Here is a 27,794-nt window from a genome sequence, read left to right as displayed (position 1 = left end):
CTTAAATCAAGAAGGACTTTCTAGACAAGTAAAAATTATCGTCTTGTTTTCAGAAAAAAACAAGTCAAAATTTTTGCTCGAAACAAACAAAATAATCTGCCAATGGGGTAAGCAAAATAATCTTGTTTTATTTAGTTTACCTCATTGGCAGATTATTTTGCTTGTTCTAAGCAAAACTCACTTAATTTTGACTTTTTTTCTGAAAACAAGACAATACTTTTTACTTGTCTAGAAACTCCTTCTTGATTTAAGAATCTTTAGATATTTTGGCTGGAAACAAGACAAAAAATCTAAGTAAGAAAATAATGTTTTGCAGTGCCTAATCTCAGCTCGTTACCTGTATAAAAGACACCTGGAAGCCAGAAACCTTGCTAATTGATAGGGGATCAAATACTTATTTCACTCATTAAAATGCAAATCAATTTATAACTTTTTTGAAATGCGTTTTTCTGCATTTTTTTTTGTTATGTTTGTTTGTCTGTCTCTCACTGTTAAAATAAACCTACCATTAAAATTATAGACTGATCATTTCTTTGTCAGTGGGCAAACGTACAAAATCAGCAGGGGATCAAATAATTTTTTCCCTCACTGTATACTGTATACATGTCCATGCCTAGCACTATTTGTTTTATTTAACACAAATTCACTAAATCCAGTCTGCAGAATTTTACTTCTATCCCAGATTTTCCACTAAAATCAGCACAAAAATGCTAAAAATCAGCAGGTACAAGAAAGAGACAGAGTGAAAATATATTTCAAAAACAGAAATAGGGTGCAAAGAGTTTCTACTTTCAATACTCCCTTAAGATTTCTTGAAATATTTGCTGCCTAACTTTATATTAGCCTCAGCTCATATTGGACAAATACTACTTGGTCAGCAGAGTCACACAACTCCTCTGTGTGCAAAACCCAATCATTGAAAGAAAAGTTTTCACTTAAGCTTTGAAGAAGTCACTAGTTTCCAAAAAGAGAACTCCCCAGTGCCTGTGTTGGTTATCCGTAATGAATAAGTCAGTGAGAAAGACACTCGGGCCTTCAGCATTAACAGCTTACTATGAAATCTTAAAGTCCTGCAGCAAGCTTTGGATCTAAAAGCTGCTCCAGACGCAGAGCCCTCTCTTCTCCACGCAAGTGTCAGCAGAGTTTCCTGTCTCATGACGCACTCGTGTGGAACTGCTCTGCCCTGCACACTGCCATATGATCAGGTGGGTCTCTGTGTCCTACTTTTCTCTGCAGGGGTCAGGGGTCCCAAGCTGGGGAATTGCAAACGTAGGTTAACATCATTCTATCTCCGTCCTGTCATTTATGACTGGATTCAGCTCGCTGTGATAATAATTAACCTCAAAGTTATTCATGGCAAATCTGACACGACACAGTGATTAAAGTAGATGCTACACGGAAAGACGCAACGTGTGGAAGTTTAGCAATGTAAATATGTTTTCATTGTATATATTGTACATTAAAAAAAAACTGAGCAACCCATAAAAGCACTTAAAATAAATAAGACTTAACATTTTCTTATTTTATTCCTATGTATTGTCTTGATTCAGTTTTTTTTTCACTCTGACCAAAATACTTGAGTCGCCCTTATTGATAGAGTTCAATCTGTTATATATAATTTTAAAATATTATATGATATTATTTTTATTCTGCCATGCATTAAAAAACAATAAAGAATAAATAGTATGTATATATATATATACATACATATATATATATATATATATATAAATAAATGTAGTGAATAAAAGTAAATGTACAGTTGTTACATAATATATATGACATAAATAAAAGTAATTCTATTAGGTTAAAAATTACTCCTTTATGTAAAAAATTACACATTCACTTTTTACACAGTAGTTTACTAATTGTATTATGCTTTTGTGCCAAAGAATATACAAGTGCTGAGAACACATTCTGGAAATAAAGTCCACCGAGAATAATATACTGACAAAAGGACTGAAAGATCACATTAGCTAATATGAAACCGGAACTGGAGGTACTGTCATGGAGCAGGGTTATTTAGAAAAGAGAGGGCTTTCCTGAGAAAGAAAAGTGCTGCAGGCAGGAGAAGGGTGCTGTATTTGTACTATAAAGCACACGTGAGCAGCGGAACTAAGGCAGAAGATTTGTGCAAATTAGACTAAAAATAAATATACAGTACCATGAGTGAATAGGGCTCCAATTGAATGGAGCTAACCGATCAAGATTGCACGATAACAGCATGGTACTGATCCCCCATCTCCCATTCCCCATTCTCCTGCACCATTAATCACTTGCCCTTTGGGGAAGACCCAGGAGCACGATATTTAGCTCAACAGAACAAACAGACTTAACCACATCACAGTGAATTAGATCGGAGGAGAGACAATACGTTGTATCTTCAACCTCTTGTGGGTTGTTGCTTTCTGGCTTTTTGGGGCTGGCGATTGCAATGGCTGCTATCTGTGAGGGGGTCACCATCTGCAGAGGAAGTTGGGATCAATGGTAATTTCTGAGGGAACGCGTCTGCGAGACAGAAGACATAAAGCTCTATAAGAGAGTCTAAATGAATGCTTTAAGGTCACAACTTCATTGCAGTTCCCGTTTGGGTGACGACCAGATATCTCCTGCTGTAAGCCAGCATATGTTGTGTTTGGGATGCTGGTGTGCTGCAAGGGGAGGATCTATCCGTTTGCATTCCCATTCACTTCAAAGGCAGTTGCTAGGCTGGCACATTCCAATCTACATTAAAGGCAGCAGACAGGAATCAACAGGCATATTTTATTTGCAAATACATATTATGAATAATAATATTATTAATAATAATAATAATAATAACTGATTTTGAAATCCTTTTTTTTTTTATTCAGATGGTGTAGTTATGGGGCCGGCCAAAACCTTTTGTTTTTGAACCCTTGCACTGATCAGCATATGGACTTTCATCATGTGGGTCTAAGCTGGTATTTGAAGCAGGAACAGCTTGAATGAAACTGATCATTTTGAACTAGCATAAATTCTTGTCCTTCAGAAAGCAGCAAATCCACTTGCGATCGAAGGAACATATTAGTATTAAAAGGTCAGTGGCAGAGTTCAAACATGTTGTACTGTACAGAAGGCATTTGACCTTCAGAATTCAAGTCTTCTTATTAACATAGTCCTGCTCTGAAATGTCTATAGCCGATAACTTGCTGCCTGTCTCATGTTTTCTTGATTCTGTTCTCCCTTATTCCTCACTTTTACATCAGCAGGAAAGCTTCTGCATAGCAACAAATATTAAATAAATTCACTAAGGCTCACCAGCTTGAAAATTAAATCATATAATGAAATCAGACCCATCACTACTGTATATGTACTGTTCAGTGATGTCTATGATCATCGCGTTGTTGTTGTTTATACAGTTTGATCATTTCTGTTAACTTCAAGCTTGAAACAATAAGAGATTTACTGCCTTAACAACACAAACCTGCTGCATTGGGTGTAATTTCACCTTGTTTTGCTGATGTGAAAAGGGCATGCTGAATAATTGCCTGGTCTTTGCAGGCTCCTGTGGCGTCCTTAATTCTCTCTAACCTTTACCAGAGATACACTCACCGACGATGAAGATCCCAGTCTGTATATGCCATTTACACTCACCATTTACTCCAACATTCATAAACGGGAGACAGTTTGCGTAACATTTTAGTCAGTAACATACTGACATTTTAACTAACTTGCTCAGAACGATTCTCTGTAGTTATACTTAAGATATACTTCAAAATAAAACAAACCAGGAGAGAACAAAATCTGGGGGAGGGGAATAATAAATTAATGAAAAATACCCCAAAAAAACTAACATGTTTTTACAGCAGCCTTTTTAAAAAAAATCATGTTATTCAAAATATTATATAAAAATAAAAGATTGAATAGGTTTGTCTTTCTTTTCTCAATTTGTAATTATCAGGCAAATAAATAAATGTAAATTACCTGCTATAACGTTCTTTGCATCAGCGATACCAATAAAACACTTGCATTGCACTACAGTATGAATTGGGTTCTGACATTTTGAAATGCAGCAATGCATGAAATCAAGCTTGCACAGATATAAGCATTTGCTTTTACATCTGAATTGACTGTAAATCTGCTTAACATGATAAATCCAAGTTTAAAACAAATGAATTCCACTTTAAATCAAAACAAACATACCAAAAACCAGGCTGCGGGCAGAAGCCTCCCATGTCAACTGAAGTCAAAGAGCACACGCAGCGTAAAACACATGGTTACGGACACACATGCAAAGCCGTGATGCTCTGTGGGGGAAGGAGGCAGGAAAACAGTGAGAAGTGTGAACCGTGACTCGTGCAGGAACATGTCCACAGGCCCTATGGATTCTACCAGACCCAAGGAGTCACATGGGCCACGGTGATGCATTACACACTAAACTTACACACACACACACACACACACAGTGTTCCATCCCCTCCCTTACACAAAACCCAGTTTTCCTGCAGACATTTATGCAGTCTCCCTTTTTAATGTGGCACGGCTGCAACTCTGATGGTTAGTGGCAGCTCCATCTCCCTGTGTTTCAGTATTTCCCTTTGATAAAGCCCGAGGAGAAAGAAAGAGTGCCAGCCCGACGCCTCGGCGCAGGCCTTGCGTCCCAGTGGGTGGTGTTTTCCTCAATGCTGCTGTGGCAACAACATGTGACAGCAGGAGCACATGGCAAGAGAGAGCGTCTTGGTAAACTCCCCCTGTGCGTCTCCATTTGATCCTAGCCTTATTCCTGACATCTACACATCCATGTTCACCGAACACCCAAGACAGTCATTTACATACGGAATAAAACTTGGCTGCCATGTCTGTTTTTACTGAAAGCCTCACGCACACTTGGGTAAAATTAGCCGAATGTGTGGGCACGCATACTGCATCGAGCTTGCTCATAATACATCACCCAAAAAATCCCTCCCAACCAAAAGCCCTCCTACTCTGTATTCAGAAGATTAATCGTTTAGCTTCAACGAGAGTTTTTTTCCCCATCGTTATTAGGGAGGGAAATGAGTCCTCTTTGCAGTTAGATACAAAACAAGGAAGAAAATTTACATTTCGGAGAAGTCGTTTCTTGTATTGCGCTAATAAGTATCATTATTAGACATCTTGTGTGGGACTTTAATGACGGCAGTACAAGGGTCCCATGCGTGTCAGAACAGTGAATAGATTAACCTGTGCTGTGAAGCCACGAGTGGAGCATCTAAATAAAATATTCAGAGCAGAGTGCCTTGCGAACAGACTCGTGTCCCAGCGCCAAGCCTTCGCCGTCTGCCGCCGGTGTTAATATTTCAATTATGCTCATGAATAAATGAATTAAATAGGTCCTAACATTGTCCCTGTTCCTTTTCTTCAGAAATTACTGCATTGTAGTAGATAAGTCTGGCGGCGGTGATTGCGTAGGTTTTTTTTTTTTTTTGGCCTCAAAGTTTTGTTAGAAAGGCAGCATGTTAAACATCTTTCTCTCTGGCACATCTTCTCTCACGCTGGCGGAAAAATAGCGCACATATGGCACCTCAGGTGTAGCAGTCGAGGTGTTTAATGACACGTCCGATGACCATATGATATGATAAGCTGAGCTTTACATATTCTCATTAAATAAAACAGGTGATTACTAAATAAGATAAATATCGCAATGTTATTTACAGTAGGTGTGCAATCTTGATGAAGGACTAGAATCCCTCCAAGAGCACTTCAGCCATTCAGTCAATTTAATTGAGTAATTAGTCCAACCAAGTCTAATTAGCTTCGTCAAAACTGTTGACTGTCTCTCTGAGCTTAGTACTTGTTAATAATAAGCTTAATGTTTAAAATAAAGGAACATTTATTTGTTAAATCTGTTATTCCTTTGCTTATTTCAATGATAATTGCTGTGTGTTATGGAAATCCAGAAATAAGTGGTGCTCTTCGCATTGACTGACACATGGAGTATGCTATAAATCACATCTTATGCCACTCAATATAGCAGCTGTAGGGATGGAAGTCTTGCTTTTGAGTTAAAAGAGCCAATCACCAACTAATCACAGCTAATACCATGATTTGAGCTGAATAAGCAACATTAATGGCACAATTTTTTTTAATTTGAAAAATACTACCATTCAAAAGTTTGGGGTCCGTTTTATTTTTTTAATGTTTTTGAAAGAAGTCTCTTATGCTCAACAAGGTTACATTTATTTGCATAAATACAGAAATATTGTGCAGTAATATTACAGGTTAAAAGAACTGTTTTCTATTTGAATATATTTTAAAATATGATTTATTTCTTTAAGAGCAAAGCTGAATTATCAGCAGCCATTACTCCAGTTTTCAGTGTCACAAAATCCTTCAGAAATCACTATAAAATTCTGATTTCATGCTTGTCAGTGTTGTGTGGCTTATTAATTTTGTGGAATATTGTAACACTTTTGATCATTATAATGTATCCTGGCTGAATAAAAGTAATAATTTCTATCAAAAAAATAAAAAAATAAATCGTACTGACCCCAAACTTTTGAACGCTCGTGTATATTGTCTTAAATGTCAACAACTCACTAGATTTTGGAACAGAGCTAATAACTGAGCATAAGCGCTGACCCAGCGAACACTTTTGGGGTACACATAATGTTTTTGTGTATTTGCGTTCCTTGGCTGGATTTTCAGGCCCTCCTCTGCTGTCAGAACTCATTTAGCAGTTTCTCCCAGGCTTCTAGACCTTTCCGCTGCCTGACATAACTGACATTTGCATTTGCCCTCTATCAAAGAAAGAGAAACAAGGGTTTAGATCTCTCCACTCCCATAACAATCTCTCTCGAAAGGGCAACAGAAAAATGACCATCCTCACAGCAATCTTATCAACCGCTATTTAATCACGGCGGTAAGAGTGAAAGAATCCATTTTCTAGGTTGTCAGCGTCACAATGGGCCAAACTGTCCATTCTCGGTGGAAGAAATGACACGGCACTGGTTTGAATGAACTCTACATTTCACTCGTCACATCTTTCCCTTTGTTCTTTGTCATTGCGTAATTCAATTCTTTGTGCACACCTTAACAGAATAACACAAAACGTGACCGTTTATTGATGTCGCGTTTATTGGTGCTTCTCGTCCTTGGGGTATTTCCACTTCAAAGCGGTGTATGCAGATAAAACAGAGAGTGGAGGAGAAATGCTAATTCATACAGTTCAAAATGCAAGCATAAAGGACAGGCAGAAATCAATAGAGCTCCCCTGCGTGAGGGAGAGTCAACAGAGCAGAAGAGTCCAGTGCCCGAGCACATAAATAATATTTATGTAGACGGCAGATGCAAACAACCACAGGGGAGCATGTATAATTCTGATTCATACATCTGAGAAGCAATGATCTGGTAAATGTGAGACTCGCTCATTTATTTTACACGAAGAAGCTCAGGGGCAACAGGTCGTCACCACTGATTGTTAAGCCTTATCTGTGTGATAACCGTGGTTAAATGTAAAAGCACTGTTGTGATGTTTGCGGGAAAAATGGTTTGGGGCTCTGAAAGCAGTTTGTTTGTGTCTGTGGGACAAGAGCAGAATGCATAATAACGCTGAGGTGAAAGTGAGCTAGTTTGTTAGACGTTCGAGAAGCTACAGAGCCCCACTAGCTGTTGCAGTTTCTGAAGAAAAGGATTTATCAATGTACTATAGTAATCTTATTGGTGATATTAAAATGAGAACATAATAATATTCCTGGTTCAACACAATTTTATTTCTAGCCACATCTATTGCCCCTCTAACAAGAAAAGTAGTCCAACAACCTCAAAGCTTAAAAGGACAAAAAATGAAAATTGTGTCATCCTTCACTCACCCTCATGTCATTCCAAATCTGTATGAGTTTTTTTTCCTCTGTGGAACATAAAAGAAAACATTTTGAAGAATGTGGGCAACTAAACAGTTTTGGTTTCCATTGACTTCCACTGTTGGGTAAAAAAATATAATGCAACACAATCTGAACCGAACCTATAGCTCCTCTATCAGACAATTACTCTATAGGCAACGTTTGCACACCAAGATAAGTTCCAAAATTTCCCCAACCATTTTCTTACAATCCTCTGCAATCTTGCATTCAGATCTGTCTCCATCCAATCAACAACAGACAGACAGAACCAAGTCCCACCCTACTTTTTTCGATAATTCACTTGGATGTACATCACAACATGGAAGAAAAGATGCATTAAAGGGGACCTATTATGCAAAAAACACTTTTATAAGGTGTTGAACACAGTTGTGTGGCTGCAGTGTGTGAAAACAACACTGAGCAGAGTTGTTTCAGATTTTCCCTCTGTTCACGTCACAGAGGGGAAAAAGTCCCGCCCATTTGTGACGCTCTCTGCCCTATTAGCATACACGCTGCACTGAGTGAGAAGCTGCAGTCCGTCATTACTGGAGATATATACAATGTCAGCGCCAAAGAGGCTTTACAAGTGTTGTGTTTTGAGATGCACTAATGTACATAGGAGACGTCATAACCTCCCCCATCTGAGCCAAGGACACTGTGGTTAATTTTATTTTCGAAGGAAATATCCCGGAAAAAATCATTTGGACATCGTAAATGTTTAGGAATCAATACCGAATACTGTCAGCTCCAGACAAAGTAAGTATCTGTTTTCCAAATTGCCTTACTGAAAGAGCTTCTTGGCATTCTGTAAGGCTAATTGCTAAAGCTACCATTGTACCTCTAGAAGCTCAGCCCTCTTCTCCGGTAGCAACAGCTCATTTGCATTTAAAGCAACATACTCAAAATCAGCGTGTTTTGGCTCACACCCTAAAAGTGGCAATTTTAATAAGCTATAAAAGTTTATCTGTGGGGTATTTTGAGCTAAACCTTCACATATAGGCTCTGGGGACATCAGAGACTTATTTTACATCTTGTAAAAAGGGGCATAATAGGTCACCTTTAAAGGTTGCAGTAGGTTTCTGATGGAGACCATCTGATATCATCTATCCAACTAATACTTTGTTTCTTTGGTCAGATGAAGATGATCTATACTAAATATCAAAATATACTCTACAATGGGTCTAATGGATCGCTAATGGCTCCAGGAAATAGCCATTACAGTTAATCTTATCTAAAGTGTTGTGATGAAGAAAACAAGGCAAACCATGACACCATATAATTGTCATGCAGGCATCTGGAATACGAAAAAGAATTAATATGAATGAACCCCATCTCTTTGTGAAGCATTTTATGGTCTGGAATGATCCAGAACACATAGAGTAATGAAATAACAATCACTTCTATTAGATTACAGAAACAGACGACCTTCATCTTCAATCTACCAGCAGAACCACAGCCTGTTTCATTTCAGATATCAATCATGCTCAACTGAAGAAAATCTGTTCATTTGGGCCACAATCTGGCCAAAAACTTGATCTGTGTCAGTAATAATAAAGGGTAAGAGTTTCTCAGCCTTAAAACACACCCTCAGGACTTTACTCCTCCATTTAATACACCCTGCTCACATAAGGACTACGCTGAACCAGCCTGTCCGCCTTTCAGGACTTTGTTAAACGTTGTCAGAAGCCCATCTATACGGCGTCTCTGCAATTATTCATCCCACCATTTTGTGTAATTATAGACTGCGAGACAGGCGATATGTTTAGCTTATGGTTCAGTGCTTGTGCTCAGAACTTCTCCCTCCCAGTTGTGCGACGCAGTATGCCGAGAGCTTTGTGATGATGAACTTGCCAAAACTGTTGGTGTTCTGTGTCCTTGGCCAAAGCCCAAGAAACTGCAGGCATTCTGCCATTACTTTATCTGTAGTCATCAAATCAATATGAGCAGAGGGGGCATTTGAATGGCAGACCATTTCTCAAGGTAGACGTTAAGACTAACATCAGAATTCACCTGACTCCAATACAAGTGGTCTTCAAGCCCATTTGTTTCCTACAGAATTCTGTTTCCGATACACAAAACGTACTAAATGTCCCTGAAAATAACTTGCAGTTCATTAAGTGAGACAAATGTTGATTGAGTTCATTCAGTGAATAATTCTGCAACTTGTTAGTTTGTCAGTCTTTCTGAATGAGTCTTAAGAGTCATTACCACTTTAGACATTCCACTAACTATACTAAACTTTGTAACTACGTCAACTATGTAACTATGTCAACTAACTCTCATTAATTTTCAACTAAATGTCAACTAACTCGAGTATTATTAGACCATTAGGTTAGGGTTAGGTTTAGGTTAGTTAGTAAAATTGTACTTTTGTACTGGAATCGGACTACACCTGTAATTTTCTATGTTTTTGAATCACTAAAAAGATCTGATTCAAAAGATTCATTTGTTTGTGAATCCAACTACGCTGGTCAAGCTGTATTTTTTGTTTTTCAAAATAGTCATTTGTTAATGAATTATATTACGCTGACCACACTGTATGTTTTTGATTCACAAAAATGATCCGGCTAAAGAGTCAATTGCTCATAAATTGCGCTAAATTAGTCCCGCTGTATGTTTCTGACTGACTAAAAAGATCTATCTCAGAAGAGTCATTTTATGAATCGGACTGCACTGGTTACAATACTTTTTATTCATAAAAAAAGATCAGATCTAAAAGAGATTTGATCATGAATTGTACTGACCATAACAGCTCATAAGAGTCATTCTTTAAGAAATTAGGCTTCACTGTTCACATATGTTTGTATATACGTGCAGCTCATAAGGACAATTGAATAAAAAAAAAAGTTTTCTTGTCATTATCTTACACTGACTCTCTATCCCGTTGCATTCAATTCAGTATACATGCTCAGTAAAACCATTTTTTCTTGCAATGCTGCTATAGATTCAGCAGCTGTGGAGCACCACTAACTGAAGTGCAGGAAACACTGAGGACCTAAACTGTAGAGGACCTAATTTTGGATTCAAGTTGCCCTTATAGTGTATGTGAACCATCACCACACATGATTCAATCTCAAAATTTTAGAGGCACAAATAAAAATCCTATGTCACTCTACCAGTTGACTTTGCCCTGTAACTGAACAGTGCAAGTTACTAAATCAGTTCATCTATCCTCTGCAGCCATACCTGGGTACAGAGGGTAGAAGTGTGAAGCCCTTGAGTCATTTTGGGAAGGAGAGTTTTTGGGTTTAATAAATGAGCGAATTACACCACTACCACTAGGCAGTCTGAGGCCTGTGGATAACAGCTTTCCAGTAATACTTCATTAGATAGAGACTGGCCTTCTTTCTCTCTACAAGCCACCCCCATCCATCATCCATCACATAGCGCTCTGTGCTCAATGGCCTATGAGATTGTCCATTTAAGGATGAACCCACTAAAGACATCCTATGGCTGGAGATGGGACTGGGATGACTAACATTTAGTCTTTGCATTTCTTTGCAGTAACAGAATGCAAATGGACATGATAATGAAAGTGTGTCAATTAAAGAGATTTTGTTTATAAACCTGACTTTAATATGTATTCAAATGCATCTAACAGTGTGAGTAATCAGATTTAAAAGGGATAGTTCACCCAAAAAAATGAAAATTCTGTTATCAATTACTCACCATCATGTCATTTAAAACCTGTAAGAGTTTCGGTTCATCTTCGGAACACAAATTAAGAAATTTTTGATCAAATCCGAGAGCTCAAGGCCACATTCAAGGCCAAGAAAGGTAGCAAGGACATCGTTAAAATAGTCCATTTGACGTCAGTGGTTAAGCTGTAATTTTATGAAGCTACGAGAATACTTTTTGTGTGCAAAGAAAACAAAAATAACAACATTATTCAACAATTCTTCTCTTCTGTGTCAGCCTCCTTTGTGTATGCATGTGGTACTACTGGCAGAGGAGCCAACGTTCTGACGTAAAACCTGCATGTCTCACAAAAGAGAAGAAATTGTTGAATAAATTCATTATTTTTGTATTCTTTGTGCACAAAAAGTATTCTCGTAGCTTCATACCATTACGGTTGAACCACTGAAGTCACATGGACTATTTTAACAATGTCCTTACTGCCTTTTTGGGCCTTCAACGCCAGTTTTGTTGCTGTCTATGCAGGGTCAGAAAGCTCTTGGATTTCATCAAAAATATCTTAATTTGTGTTCTGAAGATGACGAAGGTCTTACAGGGTTGGAACGACATTAGGGTGAGTAATTAATGACAGAATTTTCATTCCTTTAAGTATAGTTAAGAAGATTTGGGGTTCACATAAGACACATTCTTGACAAAGGGGTGTGCTAATTGTTGTTTTAACGATGTGCAATTTGACATTATCGAGTATTTTGCAAAAACCAAACAAAACACCCTACGGAGTTACATTACGTGATGAATTCTAGTGGGTTAAACAGTGCACGTGTGCCTTTAGAGTGTGTTTTTTCACTGCATGATTCAGTCTATTAAAATGCATTAAAATGATCACAAAATTCAAGATATGGGGGCAGAAAATGTATATATATCATTTCATATAGTTAAAATCACACGAAGAGTGCTGTGTTTTCTTCAAAAATAAGCATGATTACAAATGTCATATTGATTTTATAAAACAATAAGTTAATATTAAGAGACTTACGTTTTAGACACCATACTGCCTGTTTTTGCTCCATTTCGCCAACAAAAATAATTCCAAACACGGCCACAGAGCTGTTTTGCGTCTCTGAGCAACATGACAGTTTCGTTCCTGAATGAATCAACCGTTAAATTATTCGGTTCAGTCGCAATGACTCACTTGTTAACAGTGACTTGCTGCCACCTACTGGCGATTTTAATTTCACATTTAAAGTATCTTTTCATTTTTTAAATAATTTCAAATATCAGTATTCAATGTTTTATGTTTAAAATATCAAAACATTATGCATTTGTAACTGCAGGTTAAAGCACTCCATGTCCCTCTGAGCTGCATTAAACAGTGTGTAAATACATCTAAATGCCACTTCAGATGCAACTTCTGCAAAGATTAATTTTGTTGATACTGGTTTCATTTGTTTTGGTAACAGCCTAAATGTCTTATTATTCTAATTGACTGATTAAATGTAACAATTTGACTCAAAAAATGCACACTTTTGGAAAAAAATGGCTTTATTAAAGGTAAAATTGCCCATAAAAGGTAAAAATCAATTTAAACTTATATGAAAAGATTAATTTCTATCACTGATGTGAACTGACCACACAGAATATGAACAATATCAAAAACTGCAGCTGTCCACGGTAGTCAGATATCAGCACAATAACACACTGCAAAATATCGTCTAATTAACGTTATCGAAAAAAATCCCCAAAAAATCGAGATATCATTTTTTTTAAATATCGCACACTCCTAGTCTCAAGATGTTTTGGACTACATAAGGTCAGACCCAGGCTGAAACCAGTGGGTTCTGCTGTGCTTTAAAGGGAATGAACTTAAAGACTATTTTTCTGAGGGGATTTAACTGTTATATAGTTGAAGCACAGCACACTGTCAGCATGCTACTTACAACATCGCAGCTTATGTAAGGTTTAAAATAATTTTATTTTGTTTCATTTTACTTTAAATATAAAAATTAATAAATGACATTATATTTGCTTGTATAAGAAATATATATATAGGCCTATATATATATGTGTGTGTGTGTGTGTGTGTGTATATATATATATATATATATATAGATAGGTAGATAGATATACATATTTATGTATATATATAAATTCTAAAACTGAACATGGACTCACTTTGTTTAAAAAAATATCAGCTCAGAGAAAATCAGTCCTCGGTGTACTAAGTGTGTACTGAGTGTGTGAGAGTGACTGGATGAACGTGTGAGCAGTGGATTTGCAGTGGTACTTGCCAGCATCTGCCTGTGGACCACCACACTGCACAGCTGTGACCAGACCATCCGTCCGTCCCCAGAGAGACCTATCCCATGGGCTTGCTTACACCATTTATGCACACACACATTTTGTCTGTGCATCAGTGGCTCCTTCTTTGCTGTCCAGGAATTACACAGGATTTAATGTAATTAGAGGACTGACAAGGGCAAACTTTACGCTTATTACTCAGCGCTTGCCCCTGGAGAAAGACAGCACTCACATGGCATTTGGCCAATCTCTAAAGGCAAAACCTAAATCCTCTCATTTCAATTAACTTTCAGTTTGTTTACAGTTAAAAAACATACACTGAGAGTCGAATTAATACACAGGTGTGTCATACTGTCCATTAACTTGCATAAATCCACACATATCAGTGCTTATATCTATCTCTGAATCTCAGAAATACACAATCACTAGTATACAATTTATAGTCTACAAAGACAAAAATGTGGAAAGCACACTTATCAGGTTTCCTCAGACGAATCTCATGCATTCAGACACCCTTAGACAAGCCACACTCAAAATAACTGTGTGGGAGGGTTGAGGTCTGACGTTCATCAGTTCAGTTTCAACCAGAAGCCAGACTCAAGCTGTGTCCATTTTTCCCACAGCGTTTTGGAGGGCAGTGAGAGAAATCAGCTTGGAAACGTCCCCACCCCCATTTCTCCTCTTCTGGCATCCAATCAGTCCCTTTCCTCACTGCCCTCAGCAGCAGAAACAATCGCTGGACGTTTGTTTTACATTTATGGTACAACCAGATGTGCCAAACCAACACTTTTTGGAGCATTTGCAAATTTAGCCTGCCGGATAATCAAAAAAAAGCAATGCCACCTCTAAAAACAGCTGTGGAATGTGTCGGATGAGCGTGTCCATGTGTACCGTTACTAAAATTAAGGAACTGGTGCATATTGTACTTTTCTAACCAAATATAAACCATCTGTCAAACAACACAACTGAAGTAATCTCCATCACTAAAATATGTCATTTAGCAAAAACACTGTCAATAATTCTAGGATTACAGCTCTAAAATAATCCATAATACGTGCCAACATGCTACAGTTAGAGAAACCATAAAATATGCTTGGAAACCCAGTTCATAATTAAACACACTACAGAGTTTTTGAAGAACATTGTTAAAGCAGAGATTTGCATTATGTATATTTCCATTAATTAAAGTTGGCTAATATGTGTAATAAGTCACAAGCTATTTACTTTCATAACGACACTTCTGAATGAAACAGGATATTCAATGAGAAAAAAAAAAGTAGGTTGGGACTTGATTTTATCCATCAGACATCGACTAGATCACTTTATGGAGGCTTTTTGACTGGGAGATGGAGACTGAAGGGCGAAGTTCACTCACACAAGCATCTTGATGCATCTTAATAGTAACGTTCCTTTTTACATTTTAAATACAAGAGTGGTTTATGGGCTTGAAACGAACCTGGCTGCCTGACCTGCCTACTTTGACAGCAAGCCATGTTATTGTGCTTAAAAACCTGTTCAGCATCATACTGCATAGTGACCTCAGTCCTTGAAATGTGACCGTCTAGGTCAACGAGCATCAGAACAGAATAAGACTAGAATAACTGCTGGCTATGAGTGTGACTCACTAAAAGGTCAGCAATTAGAGCCCTATTTCACAATCCAACAACAAACATCAACTTATTAGTTAAACAACAAAAAGCGACATTTTAGTAAAGTAATACATCAGCCAAAATACATTAAATTATACAGCAGGTCAACCCACATGACTCATCATTGACCTCCTGACCTCTGTGAGGGGCAAGGCCTCTGTTTATCAGCATGCAGAACAAAAAAGCACAGGGTGGCAGCTATTTGAACCCACTGAATCACAACATGAGCTTGACAAAATACTGAATTCAGGCTCCGGTGTCTCTGTTATTCTCCCTCACTGTGTGATAAATGAAGGCCTCTATAGAGATATTACTTTACACTTTAAACCGGTTAGTGCTCATTTTCCCCACTATATTTCAGAAAAGACAGAAGAACAGTTTAAGGAACCTAGCTGATGTCCACATAGTCTCATTACACATGAACAAGGAGAAAAAGCACAGGATGACAGGACCACAGAGCTCATAAATGCTGTAATGTGTCCATGGGCATAAAATCACAGCAGGATCCAATTGGAGTCTGTTAGGAGTGGAAAAAATAAAATAAAGAAAAAAGACAAAAATAAATAAAGAAAAATGATAATAACTGAACAGTATAATATGTATAGCAAGTATAATATAATGCATTCAGTTATTAGAATTTATTATTAATAATATAATATTAAATCATATATATATATATATATATATATATATATATATATATATATATATATATATATATATGAAGAGTTCCAATGCAAAAGCCTCTAAAAGCCATCTTGGTCAAAAATGAGATAACGATACTGAGTGAATGCTCTCCACACATAGTATATTTTCATCAAGTACTTTCACTTCAAATGCGCTCAACCCATTCAGACGTACCAGCACTTACATAGAAACCTATACATAGTAGCCAGAAAGAAATGCTAATTTTAAAGAACAACTTTTTTTTCAGAGGCTTTTGCAGAACTCTTCATATATACTGTATATTAGGCTTGGGCGGTAATACGGTAATATGGTATACCACAGGATCTAAAAATAGCAACGGTATCAGTTTCAATACCGTTATACCGTCATAAAAAACAATGCACTTATATAGGAGACGAGGATTAAATATTAAATATAATTTATTTAATGCCTAAAAATGCGTATGCTTGGTTGTCATCACGTGACAGCGTGGAGGAGAAAGAGAGAGGGGGGGAAAGATGGCGAGTCGCGCACCAAGTGACCTGGTCTCGAAAAAGAACAGAACTTCTGCAGTTTGGCAGTATTTCGGGTTTCGACCGAACGAGAAGGGAGAGGCGGTAAATACGGACAAGGCAATTTGCAAATTGTGCAACAAAAGGTGACCGCGAGAGATGGAAATACCTCGAACCTAAGGTCGCATATACGAAACCACCATCCACTCACACTGCTGCGAGGATGGACCCGAGTTCACTCAGTGCAACAGTTTCAACGCCTCCCGATGCAGGACCAACAACATCTAGGTCCACCGACAGCCGCTTTGCAATACTTTTTATAATATGGATGTTTAAGTTAATTCAACTCTGGTTGACTGTTGTGGGTCTATTTGCACTTTTTTTATAAGCTGCTCTTTGTTATTAAAAGTTGTTCAGGCGGTGTGATTTAATTTAATTGATTTGTGTGCTGCTCTGCGCAAAAACTGTTCTGGATGTTTATGTTAATTTAATTCTGTTTGACTGTTGTATTTGCACTTTTTTCTAAACTGCTATTTGTTGCTAATAAAAGTTGTTAATATTGTTGTGCATGATATTTTGTTATTGTTTCAGTATTAGTGTTTGGTATTCAGTTTCTGAACGGTTTAGGCACAAGCCAACAGTTTGGTGACACTGTCTGAGCCTTATGTCATAATTTTTTTATTATTCACGGTAATACCGTATACTGAGGTAAAATAGGGAGGAGGTTTGACGGTATCAAAATTTGGATACCGCCCAAGCCTACTGTATATATTAACTGTAACGGGTAATTGTTTCCATCAAATAGAAATATGGGAAAATGCAGTTAAAACATTGATTCTTGCCATGCAAATATTGTTACAGTATCAAGAGGTAAAACGTCATAGCAGCCTGAAACATCAATTTTACTACTAAACACATCATTTAAACAAATTTCAATCAATTCCTTCCTTTGACCAATTTTATTTTGCTTGAAAACTGAGGTATAGATGTTCAAACAAACAATACGCTGTCGTCTTAAGACACATTACGGTTTCATTTAATGTGAGCTATTATGGCAATGCTTTTTAGAAGAATTGTAACTCATTGCGACAACACGACAAGATGCTTTACATAAGCTTGGGGCTTTTGGTCTTTTGAGAATAACAGAAATGTATGGCAAGGGCTCAGAGCTCTGCAAGGGTCCCTGCACTCTGTGTGCAAATCTGACAAGATGCATTTGCTCCTCTGTGAGGCGTAAGCTCCAGTGATATCTGTACGCATGACACCAGGATGGTAGCATGAGCTGGGCTCAAAGAGGTCAAGAGTATCTCTTCAGTGGAGTCAAGCCCCCCTCATGATGGGAAAGAGCTTTCTGCAATTTTATTTGCATTTTAAAAAGACATAGAACATCAGATCTACAGTCACAAAGCTTTAAACTGAGCATTAAGCGGCTGATCTGGGGTCTTTTTTTCTCTCTTCCTTTTGCTGAAACTCAGTGGTGAAGTCACAGCCTCTCATTCCTCTAACAGAGCAATAAGGAACATGGCGATTTAGACTGAAGCAAATTAAATTCTCTAAATGTGAAGTATTGAATCCACATTATCAATTACATACCACAAAGACGAAAAAAACACTTCCATAAATGAGAAACTGCGTCTACAGACCTGAAAGATATATCAGTATGCAGGTAAATAAGCACTACAACAGATAAGCGTTGAGGCCTTTTCAAGATAATTGCACAATAAAAGTACATCAATGCTTTTCCATTTCTATTTGTGCCTTGCTCACTATTTTAGAGGATGAAAACTACTCAAGGCAAACAATATCATTTACCGCAGATGAAAGCGGACCCCTGCAAAAACGATGGGCATCCCTGCTGTCGGAATGATCTAAGACCAAACCGTGACCTTTAGCACAGCTAATGATCTCCAGTCCACTGAAGATACTGAGGGGGTCCTTCGCAGTGCAAATGTTACGTGGGCTCCTCTCTTTAATTTCTCTCCAGATCTTTCAAGTGGATCTGTGAAAGGCTAAGCGCTGTGAGCACGGCCGGCAGCACCCAGGCGCAGGCGAGCGGATGGGTTCTGCCTGCCTGGGGATGCGTTGAGAGGGGATAAAGGGATAAAGCGCCTCTGCTCTGGGACTGATTACTTACATCTGCCCCGTTAAATCCTTGCATGCATACGCACAGCTACTACTGTTTGCTTTGTTTACTGTTTGCGAGTATCGTGTCAGTTTGTGTGTGTGTAAACAGGTTTGGTGATACTTACGGGGGCCAAATATTTGAAGATAATGCTGTAGATACAATGAAACGTCATAAACTGTCTTATGAGGACATCTGAAGAGCTCATCGGTATTTGAGATGTTCGCAAATCCAACAGTTTTGTGTTAGCAACAAATGCCAAAATATATAATGGATTATATTAGAATTGCACACACACTGCAGTTTATGTTTATACATATTTGCATATTTGCAACTAATAATCTCACTTTATATTGATATAAGTAATTTTGGTAATAATTATATATATATATATATATATATATATATAAAGGGCTAATGTCTGAAACTTCAAGAACTTGTATATTTGCAATTAAACAATCAGAAGAACTTTATGCCAAGCACCTGACTTTACAAAAGTTAGCATGTTTTTTTATGTATGAGGCCATACATCATTGCTTATTGTTTTACATGTTAGATCTACAGATGTCTGACTGTTCATCTTCAAATCTGTTCATCTTGCTGCTGTAAAAATTAGCTGCCAAGTGCCAACTATTGACATATTCAGCTCATTTTGACTGTGACAGAGAGTGTAGAGGAATATAACTCTAAAGTCTACTCAAAAGTCAGATGTATCATGGCCAAATCAAAGTAGAGACAGCAACAATGGGTGTTTGTAAGAACAAACAGTTTTGTTTAACAAAACGCTGGTAAATCAATATGACAATCAATGCACAACAGATTGCCAAAGCACCACCGGACATCAGAGGTCATGGACCTTCATGCTCATCTCAAACGATTCAGCTCAAAGCATGTGCAGAACACGTAGCGACAGTCTGTTTTAAATCTAGCGAGATAGCTTCCAAAGATATTTTAACGCCTTGGTAATTTACACTTTGGTAATTACGCAAACATCTAGCTACCCGTTTTCCCGCGCTTTCTCATTTCCCTGTTGTCACACATATGAAAGTATGGTGATAAATACCAATTGATTAGCTCCTAGTCTCCCCAGGTTATCACACTACCACAAATAGCACATGGTGAGAGGCCAAAAAGTGCCTTGTGCATGAAGGAGTAATTTTCACATTTTCTCAGTCGTTACTGTTTAAAAACAACCCATAAGAGCATAAAATTTAATATACACTTCATTAAAAGAATTACCTGTGGGCTTACCCTTTGCCTAAAGTGTTATTTAATAGGTTGTACCTTTGTAAGTCAATTAACAAGTTAGTCACTTAGATTTATTGAGCTTCTCATTAACTAAGCCAAAATTTTAATATATGTGATCAATGCTGGAGAACTATGAACTATCATGTCATATTAAAAGATCTGTGCTGTAGGTTGGACATCGACATGACAACAAATTCAACAAATTCATACCATTTTGAATTACTGAGACCTAAAATTAGTATGAAGTACTCAAAATTTGTATTTATCCTCGAAGACGTTGGGTCATATAGAGAAAAAAGACAGGTAAATTAATTACTGCCATCTTCAGGTGTACATAAAACCAACACTACCCTGCTGGAGGGAGAGAGAGAAAACATCTTCAACCAGCATAATCCACACTGCTGGTCTTAGCTGGTCTCTCCAGGCCAGTCTACTTACTCCTGGGCACTTTTCAGTTGGTCAGATTGGGAGACCAGTTGAAACCGGCTAAGATTTGTAGACCATTTTTGGCTGGTTTAAGCTGTTTTTTACTTCATATAGCCTACCTGTTTACATGAATTAACATCCCTATATGAATTTCTAATAGATGCAGAACTCATAGTGCTGAATAAACCAGCCACAAACGAGGATTAATACCGACCCGTTCATGCAAATGAGCACGACAACCGATTTTCTGCGCGTAACTGATGTAAGAAAACATGCAGCACTTACGGCACGAGCCACTGGCACGTGCGCAGCTCATCAAGACTGTGCAACACCTGTGTACACTTCACTAGCACAAACTTGCTCGTTTATGCCTCCTCCAAACATCTGATAGGAAACAATCGCTAGACACCGCACAAACCCCAGAAAAATCTCGTTTTCCACATGAGCGCGCGCCGAACGCCCACTGCCCGCAGTTTAGCCCCGCAACATGCACGTAGACGTTAACTCACGCATTTACCTCCGTGTCGTAGATTTTGGTGATGAGCGAGAAGGAGTACTGCCTGGACTCGCGGATGTGCTGGATGGCCAGCTGAACGGCCGGCTCGATGCCTTGACTGATGCTGCTCATCAGCGCTGATTCATTCATCGGCATCAGGACCATGATGGGCAACTTCTCACCATCCCTCGTGTACCAGTTGTTGTCCAGGCCGTGCCTTGTGTAATCATTGCAGACCTTAGCCAATGCAGGATGAAATCCCAAGACGGACAGGAGTAGGCATCCCGACAGAAAGATCATGTCACATCTGCAGTACCTCCGGGACGGAGCCATGCTACCGAACAACTGAGATCCACCTTCTCACTGTCCTGGCATCGCAATCTTTAGGTTCCTCTTGGATGCTGCGATCAGTCAAAGAGAAATGACATGATATGCAATAGTACAGGCTCTCGCGCACTCGATCTCGAGAGTAGAAATGATGCGTAAAACCAGAAGGTGTCCAGTCGCAGGGGTTATAAACTAAGCTGCTCCCCCTTTTACGGGTCCTTATCAAATCCTGTCTGATCCAATCCTTCCTTTCACCTCCAATACACCACCGAATGCGCACATCACAATCCACCGCCTGTGCGTTACGCAGAGGTGCGCGCTCTCTGATTTGAGTCGACCGCTATTGCGAATGTAAATGTAGGAGCCGTATATATTCCAAGCAGTTGAGGAGTTGCATCCCCATGTGAAAAGCGCATAGGTGAGGGCGAGCCCTGGTATGTGAAAGCAATCCGAGTGAGGAAATCCGTGCGACTCCGATGCTGCTGCCTCGGCGGATGCGCTTCACTTCTTTCGCGCGCTGGCCGCGCTGTGCATGTATGCGTGCGCGCGTGTGTGAGCGCGCGCGACACAGGCAGAAAGCATTCTTCACTGCGAGCGATGTTCTCTCAAAAAACAAGAGACCGACAGACCGACAAGGGAGCTGTTAACGCGTTCAATAACCTACATACTGTCTCCTCTGAGGTGGTATGTGAGGTAAATTGCCCACCTGAGCCCAATAGAGTGCTTTTTAAAATATGTATTCAGAACGTAAATATAACCAGAGTGGCGTCGAGCGTCATAAAAGCTAGTTAGGCTCGTTGAAAGATTCAGTCGTGAGTAAGGACTTGACATTCTACAATTAAGTTAAATCATATTGCACATTGTTTTTTTTGTTTTTTTGGCCATCGACATACAACATTACAGCAAAATAAACACTGCCACCTAGCTATAATAGCCCTGTATGTGAATAAAGTTCACTTTTCTCTCAAGTTATTGCTCATCATTTCTAATTAAGCTCAAAAATGCGCCTTTCAGACATTTAGAGTTTAATTACCATAGATCTGTTTGGCTATGAAAATGATGACAGGCAACAAATTTTGCAACAGTTTAACTGAAATGATAGGCCTACCCTTCTTAGTCACCTCTGACTGAAGACTCGAGATTAGACAAAGCTTGTGTCCAAGGTGGTTGTATTAACATATATTATAATTTTCAACAATATCTAAATATGTTTTACACATACATTTGACAATTAGCCTACTTAAGCAGGAAACATAAAAGCAATATACTACTTGCCTTTAAATAACTGTTTTTGTACTGTATTCAGTGAGAAGTTACTTGAACTTGACCATTCACCATTCATTTTTTTTATTAAAGAAGTTCACATATTCAGATGTGCCCTGCATGACATGCTGTACTTAATGCTGTTTTAAACATAATTTTCAATTTTTTCTAAATTATTATACATGCAGATTTTCATGAATAAATATTAAGTGAGAGACTACAAGGAATATTAATACTTCTAAAATTTCACTTGTCACACCAGCAGGACTATTTAAGTGAACTGCAAAAATGTGTTGATTATTGGATGGATGGATAGACAGATAGATAGATTCACTGCATCATGGTGGAGGCCTGACACCATTAACCAAGTATGATACCAATGATAAGAGCACTATACATAAGAGTACCATACAGCCATAATACAGTAAATCATAAAAACAGCTCAGCAGAGGAGTGCACTATCAGTGTATTGGTAAACTGAGGGCTCTTATCTTACTAGTTCGATCACTATACAGAGACTCTATACATAGCTTTGCTGACGTCTTTCACCACTGTCTGTGTTGCTTTCTGTTGTGTGATTTCCAGATGAAGAAATAGGTCAAGTTGTTGTCCCATCTGTTTGCTTTATGCAAGACACCTCCCTCCTTTCTGCTAGAGAATATGATAAGAATCAGGCACAAATGTGGTGGATTAAAATACAGGGACACTCAGAACTGAAAGTGGGACGATCAAGCCAAACGATTATACATTTAGCCTTGTATTTAATTGGCCAATAAAATAATTTGATTAAATTACTAATTATTTTATTTTCTATATTACACATCTGTGTGATTTACAAATAATTTAGATTGCATTATCATATTTAATCTCCAAAATAAATTTGTTCAAGTTATAATAATGTCAAATAAAATTCAATTTAAAATACAAAAGTGTAATATTGTGAAATATTATTGCAATTGCAAATTTTCTATTTACAATTTCTATTAAATTTCATTTTAAAATGTAATTTATTCCTGTGATGGCATAGCTGAGTTTTCAGCAGCATAGAATTTTCGTTCTAATATGCTGAATTGCTGCTCAAAAAACATTTATTATTGTTATTAGCACTGAAAACATTTGTGCTGCCTGAGATGTTTCTGAAAATCATGATACATTTTTCATGATTCTTTGATGAATAGAAAGTTCAAAAGAACAGCATTTATTTGAAATAGAAATCTTTCATGTCAGTGCAAAAGTCTTTGACAAGTTTGATCAGTTTAATGCATCCTTACTGAATAAAAGAATGAATTTCCTTAAAAATAAAAAAATGTAATCTTATTCACCCCAAACTTTGCCCAAACTATTGTGTGATACAGACAGTATATTGTCAAAATAGTTATTCTTTATTATATCAATTTACACACTAAATTAGTAAATAAGTACATCTGAAGATGTATATTTATGGTGAAATGTGTCAAAGAACCTGGGTGCATTAATGTCCTGAAGATCCTGTGAAGTCCACACTTGATGCAGGTGAACACACAGCTATCTGCCGACTTACCACACACACTCACAGTCCTGTCTGACATGTCTCCACTTAATAGAGATTAATGGGACAGCCCGAGGACATTCTTCAGTGCAGCACTGACAATGCATTCCTACTGGATGCATCCTGAATTTTGAATGTCATATATTCAAAAAAGCGTGAATGAAAAATGAAGCCTTATGAAGAAGCCATGCTAAGATCTAGCCATTTATTAAAGAAATGGTATCATAAAATGTTATCAAATGTAAGTGATAATCATTTCAACAAATATTCATTAAAGCACGTGATTTATGGCAAGTCACTTCTACAAAATCATGAAAATGTAAGGTTTGTTATATAAATTATATAAGTAGTATGTTATAACTTACAGAGGTAGAATTTCCACTATATTGATCAAAAGTTTAAAGCCAGTGTTTTTTTTTTTTATAAATACTTTTATTCAGCAACCATGCATTAAATTAATAAGAAGTGACAGAAAGAATTCTGAAAAAATATTTTATATTGCATGTATTTAATATTTTTATATTTTTTTCTACAACTGTTTACAGCATTGATGATAATAAATGTTTATTGAGCAGCAAATCAACATGTTAGGGTGATCTTTGAAGGATGAAGACTGGAGTAATGATGCTGGAAATTGAGCTTTGCCATCACAGGAATAAATTATATTTTAAAATATATTCAAATACAAACAGCCATGCTAATAATATTTCACAATATTACTATTTTACTGTATTATTTTTTTCTTTCTTTTTTTCATTTAAAAAAATCAGCACTGGCAGAAGAGGCTACTGTTAAAATCTTTTTAAAAGTCTGAACAACCACAAACCTATGAACAGAATGTATTCCTGTTAACACTGACTTCTTGAAGTTTGTGTATAAAATCAAGTCAACATTATGCCCTTTCATAGCACTGTAGTGCTGGCCCAGTAGTGCACAGCACAACAAAAATAGTCCTATGCATAGTGTTGTGGTGATTTTGTGGTGTTGTGCACTACTGGGCCACCAGACTGTAGTTCTTTTTGACACCCTCAAATGTCACCTGGGCATTGTTGTTCTGGGTGAAAAACAGAAATTTTGCTCATAAGAGAAGAACTGGCAAAGTCAAAGCAGCTGAGCACAGGCTCAAATTTCAGTGGTCATGCTCTGGTGAATTCTCTATGAGCTGCTGAAGTCATTCTGAAGGCCTCATACCTTTTCTCTGCGATTCCACCGGTAAGACAGCTTCCGTCTCTGGGGAAGGTCCCTCAAGTCTCTCACCAAAATTGAAAATGAAATTGCAGTGATTAACTTCCCCGGTCTCAGAGCTTTCAAACCTTTTTGAGCTCTGAGACTGCAGCTTTTGCACTTCCAGAGCAGACCTGTGCCCAAAAGAGAAGGTGTTTTCAGGAGAACAAATAACACACACTTTTAGGAACACTTTATTAGAGAGCAGAATATGAAATTGATTAGGCCTTGAAGAACAGGTCTGATCACAGTATAAACAGCTTCTTGAGATTTAGAGTGCTCTATTGAAAAAGTAGCCATGAACTGTGATGTATTTCCATGGGCAAAAAGGTGCAATTGTTCTTATTTGTTTCTGGCACGCATATGTAGTTGGGAAGGTTTCAGGGCTGTTGAAGAATTGCTTCTGCTTTGTGAGTCAGAAGTCCCGTTTTTGTGAATTCCATGCATACCAACTAGATTCTGTGTGATTGATTCTCAGCGCGTTTACAGTGGGCTGTATAAAACACATACTTAATGCGGAGGTAAACTGAATAGATTTTGTCAATAGATTTAGGATGTACTATGTGTATTATAGATCCAGTGCACATCCATAGCACAGTCCTTTACTAGGCAAACAGTTTGTATAAAATGTAGGGTGGTGCATGGACTTTTCTGTCAATCTCTTTCTATCAACAATCATGTGATGGACTAACCCTAGAATAATGACACTTCCTGACCTTCTTTGTGGTTTCATTTATCCTGCTTTGAGACTCTTTTCCTACTGTTCTCTAGATTATATACAGATAAAGGATTAAATTGTTGGAAAGACAAGAGAGTGTCCTACATCTCTCAGCATTTAGGTTTAGAAGAATTCTTTTAGACCACTCTCCATTTACAGCCACAATCATATTTTAAAACATGGCGATGTGAGTGTCAGTACAGTCTTTATATCATCATCTTTGGTTCTTCTGTCAAGCAAAATAAAAGCTCTCAAATTTCTGGCCCCACCTTAGTCTTGTCAGAGGGAGATTGACTACCTCCTGAGGCCTGCTTCCCCACTGACTGTACAGCAACAACCCCCAACAAACACCATGATCAATATGGTTAAGTGTCTGTGGAGAGTTCCAGTAGAGTCCAACTCACTGTCACATCCATCACCTGCAAGGTTCAACATCAGTAAGAGACTTCCACTCTTCCACTGCGCTCAGACAGATGCTTGGCTGTCCTTAATGTGAGCAATATCCTGTCCAAACTTGAGACTTCAGGTTAAGGCTGATGAATTTGCAGACAACTCATTTTCCCAGCAACTCATGCACAGAGGGAGCCAGAGGAGGTTGTAAATGCGTCTCAGTGCTGTTTCAGCATACTGAGCCTTCGACCTGTATGTGTTTGAGCAAACAGATGCTCTGTTCATTAGTGAATGTGCTGAAGGCTTGCCCTGTTTCGTGCTGCTTAAAATAGAAAAGAACAACACTCGTTTCTTTGCCAACACTACCATTTCTGCTGTTTATAGATATATGCTTATTACAGATATACTGTCTCGCTTGTTCTGACCAGAGGCATAACATTTTTAATAAAAATAAAAATAATGAAATTAATAAAAAAACAATAAATTACATAAATAAATATAAAAAAATTTGATTTTTAAATGGAAATAATTCACACTTCAGCCTAGTGTTTGGCGGAGATGTTCACCTGCTCCTTCTGCTGTTAATGGTAGTTGGCAAACCAACAATAAAAGGTGCTTTTTTGCCACCTACTGGATTGGAGTGTGAAGCGCTAGCTGGTGTGCAGGAGAGCAATCCACCTTTTTCCTACACCCATGATGCTTTGCACAAATTATGGGAGTAACTTCTGTTTGCACTGTAAACAATCAGCAAAGGGTTCGCTCTATGAACGCAATAATAATCATTTTCAAAAACTGGGTACAATGAGGTGACGTTATTTTACTCACCCTTCAACCATTAGAAGGAAATTTCACAGCCTCTTCCTTTGGCATGATCATTGTTGATCATCTTCCTCTAGTAGTAGGCACAGCTTTGTGATTGGGCACTCCAAGATGCTTGTCTTTGTCTTTTTTGTTTCTATTATTTATGCAAGTGGCCAGAGTGTGCATGAGGCTGTGAAAGCAGATTAGTGAGTAGATGAGTTTACTTGTTTAGCATGATTATGTTTAACGTTCCTCTGTGTCCCATTTAGCCACTTGTTAGCAACCGCCTTTTTAAAGAGAAGTAAAAGCTTTTTAAAAAAATCACAAGGGGTATTACTGATATATTTTATGCTGTAGAATAAAGTGTGAAAATATCTTGAGCCAAAGACCTTATTTCAGGCATTTAACTAAAACACCATTTAAAATCCCATTGACTTTTGGACGGTGAAACCAGAAGTGCTAAAATGCTTGCTTGCAGGTTTTGGCCTACGAAACTACATCATGCCTTTAGACTTAGAAAATGATTAGCAGCCTACATATATTTTTTGCTTACTATCTTGACAGCTTTAAAGTTGTCATGCCATTGTATTTAATTTGAGTTAAAATTAAACGTCCATCTCGGTGGTAAAAGAACTTGCTTAAAGCAAACCTG

General features: G+C 37.8%; 1 protein-coding gene across 1 annotated transcript in view; it reads right to left on the bottom strand.

Annotated features, from left to right (window-relative positions):
- Nucleotides 1-21,728, bottom strand: part of gabbr2 (gamma-aminobutyric acid (GABA) B receptor, 2) — a 221,288-nt gene extending 199,560 nt beyond the window's left edge. The window contains exon 1 of the mRNA XM_058754343.1: nt 20,913-21,728. Within this exon, the coding sequence (XP_058610326.1) occupies nt 20,913-21,224 (312 nt within the window). The 5' untranslated portion in view covers nt 21,225-21,728. The remainder of the gene's footprint in view (nt 1-20,912) is intronic.
- Nucleotides 21,729-27,794: the final 6,066 nt, after the last annotated feature.

Source organism: Onychostoma macrolepis, chromosome 19 (genome assembly GCF_012432095.1).
Source record: "Onychostoma macrolepis isolate SWU-2019 chromosome 19, ASM1243209v1, whole genome shotgun sequence".
In the NCBI taxonomy this organism is placed as follows: Eukaryota; Metazoa; Chordata; class Actinopteri; order Cypriniformes; family Cyprinidae; genus Onychostoma; species Onychostoma macrolepis.
The sequence above is the reverse complement of the archived record's forward strand: the minus strand, read 5'-3'. Positions and strand labels throughout refer to the sequence as shown.